The 6,198-nt window shown below is 44.8% G+C and overlaps 1 protein-coding gene across 1 annotated transcript; it reads left to right on the top strand.

Moving 5' to 3' along the window:
- The first annotated feature begins 1,433 nt into the window (after window positions 1-1,433).
- LOC140329956 (transcription factor 23-like) lies at window positions 1,434-5,626 on the top strand. Its single transcript, XM_072410345.1, has 3 exons — window positions 1,434-1,766; window positions 3,486-3,764; window positions 5,337-5,626. Exons 1-3 carry the CDS (start codon window positions 1,623-1,625, stop codon window positions 5,415-5,417), a joined length of 504 nt encoding a protein of 167 aa, XP_072266446.1. The 5' UTR covers window positions 1,434-1,622; the 3' UTR covers window positions 5,418-5,626.
- Window positions 5,627-6,198: the final 572 nt, after the last annotated feature.

Raw genomic sequence — 6,198 nt, 5'->3', positions numbered from 1 at the left:
AGAGTTCTGTACACAGCTTCATCAAACCATCCCAGCTCCTTTCCTGTACTCCTCTCTCCTCACCCCTGATGGAGGAGTTACCTTGATGGGTGGGTGTCAGTCTGGAGGGGGTGCGCCTAGGCAGGATGTAATTACATGCAGACTTTATTGATAACACCTTGATGTGATGCTGAGCGTCCCTTAAAATCCAAAGAATAAAAGGGCTGGGCAGGGACAGATTGAGTAGATTGTATACCTGTGCAAGACTGAGGGGAAGGCAGAATGTATACGGGGCCACAGCCGGTGAGATTAGTTTCCTAATACTGTACCGTGTCTGTAATCCGGGGATTCTTATACCTACTGAAGACCTATAAATGCCGGTGACCCTGGAATATAATAGGTGCAGAGCCTGGTAGGCTACGACTGTACTCTGACTATTGCTTGCCCTGCTATATACCTGCTGGGGACCCTGGCATACACCTGGTGCAGACCTGAGAACACTACTACTGTCCTGCTACCAATCTGGTGAATCCTTAATAAAACTATTGTTGACCTGCTATCAACCTGCTGGTGACCCTGGCATACACCTGGTGCAGACCTTGGAACACACCTGGTGCAGACCACGGCACACTACTACTGTACCCATCTGTAATCTGGTGATTCCTAAATACACCTATTGCTGACCCTGCAGATAGCCTGGCATACATCTAGTGCTGACCCTCGAACACACCTGGTTGCAAGCTCTGGAACCCACCCCTCCTGGTGACCCTGGAACACTACTACTGTACCCCTGCCTGTAATCTGGTGATTCTTAAAGACAACTACTGCTGACCCTGCAATAGTAATGCAGGTGGCCCTGGAAAAAATCCCTTTTATCCTAGAATACACCTAATGCAAACCCTGGAACACACCGGTTGGCAAACCCTTCAACACATCTACAAATGATGGAAACACCTATTGTAGACCTTGGAATCTTACTACTGTACCCATCTGTAATCTGGCCAATCCTAAAATACACCCTGCAATGTCAATGCAGGCGACACTGGAACACACCTGATGTTGATCCTGGAACACACCTGCTGGTGACCTGTGTGTGTTTATTCTACGGTTTTCACACAGTTGCTGCATTTGCTTGAAATCATTGTACTGAATGCTCTTCGAACCGAACACTTTACTGGCTACCACTCTGGTGACTCAGCCGGTCAGAATCTACTGAAAACTTTTGGGAGGATTGTTCTTTTTAACGTACAGTGCAACATCATATGTTGGCACTATATAATCACTGTTTATTAATATTAATAATAAAAATGCCCAATGAAAACAAATCCTTTCCTCTGGCCTGTCTCATAACACACCGGCCATCTGGGTGTTCTGTAGGGGGCAGAGGGCTGGGCAATGGGCGTATTTCGGGTTCTGGCCGAACAAGTCAGATAAGAGCACAACATCCCCTCATTACAGGTCTGAGTCTGATAAGAGGCGGCGCGCTGTGCTCATTACACGGCTCGGGGGATGCACCAGAAATGATCACAAAGGAATCTTCAGTTCTCTCCAAATTCATTTCCCTTAATGAGTTTTAGGAAGGGTAATATTTTATTCCCCGTTCATTGAGGAGGAAGATGTGAAGTCGCTGCTAACCAGTCACCATGCTGAGAGCAGAAGTCCTTGTACCCATCTGGGAACTTCATGAAGAGAATCAGAAAGGTGACACCATTGAGGAGCCCCGACGGGAGAAGAGAGACCCTCTGAGTGGGCGGAGGAAGGGACAAAAAGTCACCAAGAGTCAGAATGTCAGTGGGCAATAGGGCTTGTATGACGAGATGGATGGGACAATGGATATTCATTTTGGGGTTGTTGACTGCCAAGAGGACTAATTATTCTTATTCACTTATTCACCCACACCCATATTCACCCATGGGTGTGTAGAAAGAAAAATAGAAAGGCTGACCTTCCAAAGTTGGCTTTCTCTGGCTTCTATGCTCTACTGTGAAGCATGGAGGTTGTAAAGGCAAAGTAAAGGCCTATCACATTCATGGGTTGGAATGGCCCAGCAGAGAACTGGAGAAAACCTAGAGTGACCCTCAATTTATACCCCCCAATAAGTTTTTTTTGAGCTATATTGGGATCACAGGATCCTCTGGTACCACTGTACCAGATACAGTTATTCATTCTGGTGGGTAATTCATCTCCCTTTCTCTGGTGGGTGCCAAGTCCCTGGACCAACCCGAGTCACACTCAATGGTTGGACTGGCCCTTTAGAGAACCAGAAAAACCTAAAGATGACCCCTTAGTTTTACCCCCCAATTAGCTTTTTATGCCATATTGGGGGCACAAGACCATCTGGTGCCTCTGATGCCACTGTACCCGGCAAAGTTTTTCATTCTGGTTGGTTATTTATCTCACCTCACCTCCTCTAGTGGGCCAAGTACACAGTTTAACCCTTCAATCGAAACAAACTAGAAAGCACATTTGCATTCTGCTGGTGAAGACAAAGTCAGGGCTGGGGCAAATTAGGCAAGTCCCTACCATCTCCAGGATCTATCCTAACTCTATGTTCCCCCTCCACAGAATCAAACTGATGGGTTTCCAAAGGTTTACAGTCTTTGTGGTTATATCCACCAGCAAGGTAGTTGTATATGGGCAGTGCACTCGTATAACGGTCTTTTGGACTCCCCTCTGGCCATGTGCAACTACATTGCAGGTGGACAGACTGGAAAGGGGTGAGAGGTTAGTTTAGGTCAGTAGGAGGGTCCTAGCACATTACCTATATCAGCCTTTCTCAACTTCTTTAACCCAGTGGAACCCTTGAAGTCATCCAAGTCTTGGAAACCCCAATGAAAACAAACTATTAGAAGTCCACGAAAAGCATTGCCCCCTAGACCCGAATCTATCTCTTATAGATGGCTATTATAGATCAGTGGGGTCATGGCACCACTGGTTCCCCTATTGCCCCCAGAACTACAATTGCCCCAAGAACCATCAAATGGGAAGTCAGTCTTCCACAGATCAAAGAACCCCTAGACAAGTCTAGATGATCCCCGAGAATGGCTTATCTACTTAACTATATAGGGAAGAATAGATTTTTGGTAAACCAGACTTGCATATGTGGCCAAGTGATTTCATACATTGAAGTGGAATTGACCACATAAATGTTGGATTGGATGAAGTGGGGGGGGGGGGGGGGGGGGTTAGATCCCGCTAAATGTTTATGCCTATGTCCCCAATGGCTTCTCACTTTCAGTCCCAGTGATACAACAGGAAGGGTGATGAAATCTCACCTTTGACCTTTACACTTTTTTGTTGTACTGCAAACAATGCAACTCCTATAAATTATTTTGCCCTGGAGATTTGGAGAACATGAAGGGGTCCTAGCCTTACCTTACTTCACTCAAAACTTAAAGAAAACGTTTTGGCTAAAGTTTTCTTTTAAACCATATAGATTTGTATTTATCTGGTACACAATATTTTTTAAACAGTTGTTATCTTTACACAAATTTTGTCTTTTACAGGTTTCCCCCATGACCAGATCCCATGGGGCCATTTTGGGGAAGCAGACTCCCGAGAACAATGTCCGGGAGAGAAACAGGGTGCGCACTCTTCGGGAGGCCTTCCTGTCTCTTCAGGCTGCCTTACCCTCAGTGCCACCGGACACTAAACTGTCTAAGCTGGAAGTCCTGGTCCTGGCCACCAGCTACATAGCCCACCTGACCCAGACACTGGACCAAGATGGGGACATAGGGCATTGTGCTCCTCCTGGGAGGGGTCCGGGGTACCTGCATCCTATGAAGGTAAATTGTTCCACCACATCCACTTTTAGTGAACTTTGTTACTGCCGTTGCTACTAATATGCTGTCAGAGGGTGTTGAGGGTCTAGAACAGCCTTTCTCAACCTTTATAACATGGGGGAACTCCTTGAAATAACTTTCAGGTCCTAGAGAACCCCTGCTATAATTACCAAATGTACAGCTCACAGTACACGTGTGGGGGTCAGCATGACAAGAAACGAGGGAAAATATCTCGCCCGCAGGGACACAGCAGCAAAACAATTTCAGAGTGTCAGAATTCCAAACTCTATCCAAAAAGCTTTGGCATTAGATATAATGTAAGTCAGCTGGACCTTAGAAACTGATTTCAAGAGATAACTTGCAGCTGTTGTACTCATTGACATTTCAAGGGGAAAATATGGCTCTGAAACTGGGAAGATGTAGTATTAACAATAAATCGGAGACTGCAGGGAGCTGTACATAAAGGATTCAGGATACTAAAATCGTTTGCCTTAAAGTGAGCACAGGTCTAATTTAGGATACCAGAATATTCAATTCATCTATACAATGGACCACCTATACCTGCGTCATGTGATCCTGGGCAATCTAATCTGGCCAATCAGCAGCTTGCACCTGCACAGATTAGGCAGCCAATGGTCATATGGGTATTTTCAGGTCAACGTGCTGTTGCCCTTATAGGACTTACTTAGTGACCAAGGATAGGTGATGGACTTGGGCTTTGGATATGACCATGTGTGGTGGGAGGACCCCTTCCTGCAAGCAAAAAAATGAGGAAGGAAGGGGTCCCAATCCTTCTACATAGTAGGAGAGGAGAGGACTTGGGGGCACATAACTGTAGGTATATCCAATTTGCTGGTAATCCAGGTGTGCCGGGGTAATAATTCGGTAATAGGTCTCATTCATAGGTAGGGTTAGGTGGTCTAAGGCACATTCTGTCTCCTTATGTCTTATGAGAACACCACTCACCCTAAAAATTATATTGGCCTATTCCAAATCTAGAGTTATTGAAAACTTGCCTCCCCACACTACAAAGCTAATTTTTGCCTCAGGAAATCTTTAAAAATTCCCCTGTATGGGAGACTATTACAAAAGAAAAAAGCTGCAGGGCCTCCCCCGCAGTACCTGCTCTCTGCCATAAGACTTACACAGTCTCTTGGGTTTAATTACTTACAGCGTCAGTAAGAATACAGAGGACCTAGTGGGATTGTAGGTTATCTTGGGTCCACCCCCGAGGGAGCTTCAGCATGACATGGCTCATTCACAGTGTGATTATCAGAATCAGTGTCATGCCCTGAATAATTAAGGACCATCTAGTCTGAAGAAGGGCGTAGAGGGAGAAAGAGTCATAGAGGGCCACAAATTAGGTTGTAAAACAGTGAGGGAAAAAAAAGACAATCACACATTTCAGTCTCTGTGCTCTAGAAAAGCAACATCCCCAAAGACAAAAATAACAAAAACATGCAAAAAATCTCTGCTGGGAACCAAATAAGAAGGTTTTATCATTGAGGCATCAGTCAAAACTAAGCTTTATGGATGGGTATTCTACAGTTTCTTACTTTTGTCCTTTACTTCTAGAAGTGGCCAATGAGGGCCCGTCTGTATGCTGAAGCCGTAGACTGTGAAATATCCACTGGTTGCCCCCCGGGAAAAAACTGAGAAGCTCATGAACGATATGATGACCTCCTCTAACCATTACCAAAGTGACAGAGTATTCCTCCAACCTGCCGGTCTCCAGAACCTCACCACTCAATCTCAGATCTCTTGCCAACAATGTAATTTGCACTATTTTTTGAAACCCACAACAGAAGTTGGAGAAAAAAATCCCAAACTTTAAAAAGATACCAAATAAATGTATTATAACCAGACCTAATTGTAATGGTTTACGGTTTATGGAGGTCTATGGATTTTTTTTTTTTTGTTTGCAGGCAAGCAAAGTTCTCAAAGTGGACCTTCATTCTAAGATTCTGGTGTCCAACCAATGACTCAGGAGCCCCAAATGGTTCTAGTTTTGTGCCCCTTGGATTCCAGCAGTCTGTAGAGTGGACACATTGATTTGCATGGGTCTAATAAAAGTTATCGCTATTGGCCAATTTTTACAAGACCAAGGTCTCTCACTTATGGGGAAGGTCTACGGTTGGACCCATTTCAACAATTCACTCACATGATCTTTTATTAATGATGGGTAAGTCAGACCAATCTGTAAAGTCTTCCCCAGCACATCCTAAAGATTCTCAGTGGGGTTAAGGTCTCGTCTTGTGGTGGCCAATCCATTTGTGAAAATGATGCCTTATGCTCCTTGAACCACTCTTTCACAAACTGAGCTTGATGAATCCTGTCATTCCTATCTTGGAATATGCCAGTGGCATCAGGAACAAATCCATTGAGGGAAAAAACTTGGTCATTCAGGTGGTCAGTTGACCTTTCCTTGGGCAAATAA

Source organism: Pyxicephalus adspersus, chromosome 4 (genome assembly GCF_032062135.1).
Source record: "Pyxicephalus adspersus chromosome 4, UCB_Pads_2.0, whole genome shotgun sequence".
Lineage (NCBI taxonomy): Eukaryota > Metazoa > Chordata > Amphibia > Anura > Pyxicephalidae > Pyxicephalus > Pyxicephalus adspersus.
Note: the sequence above shows the minus strand (reverse complement) of the source record. Positions and strands in the feature narration are given on the sequence as shown.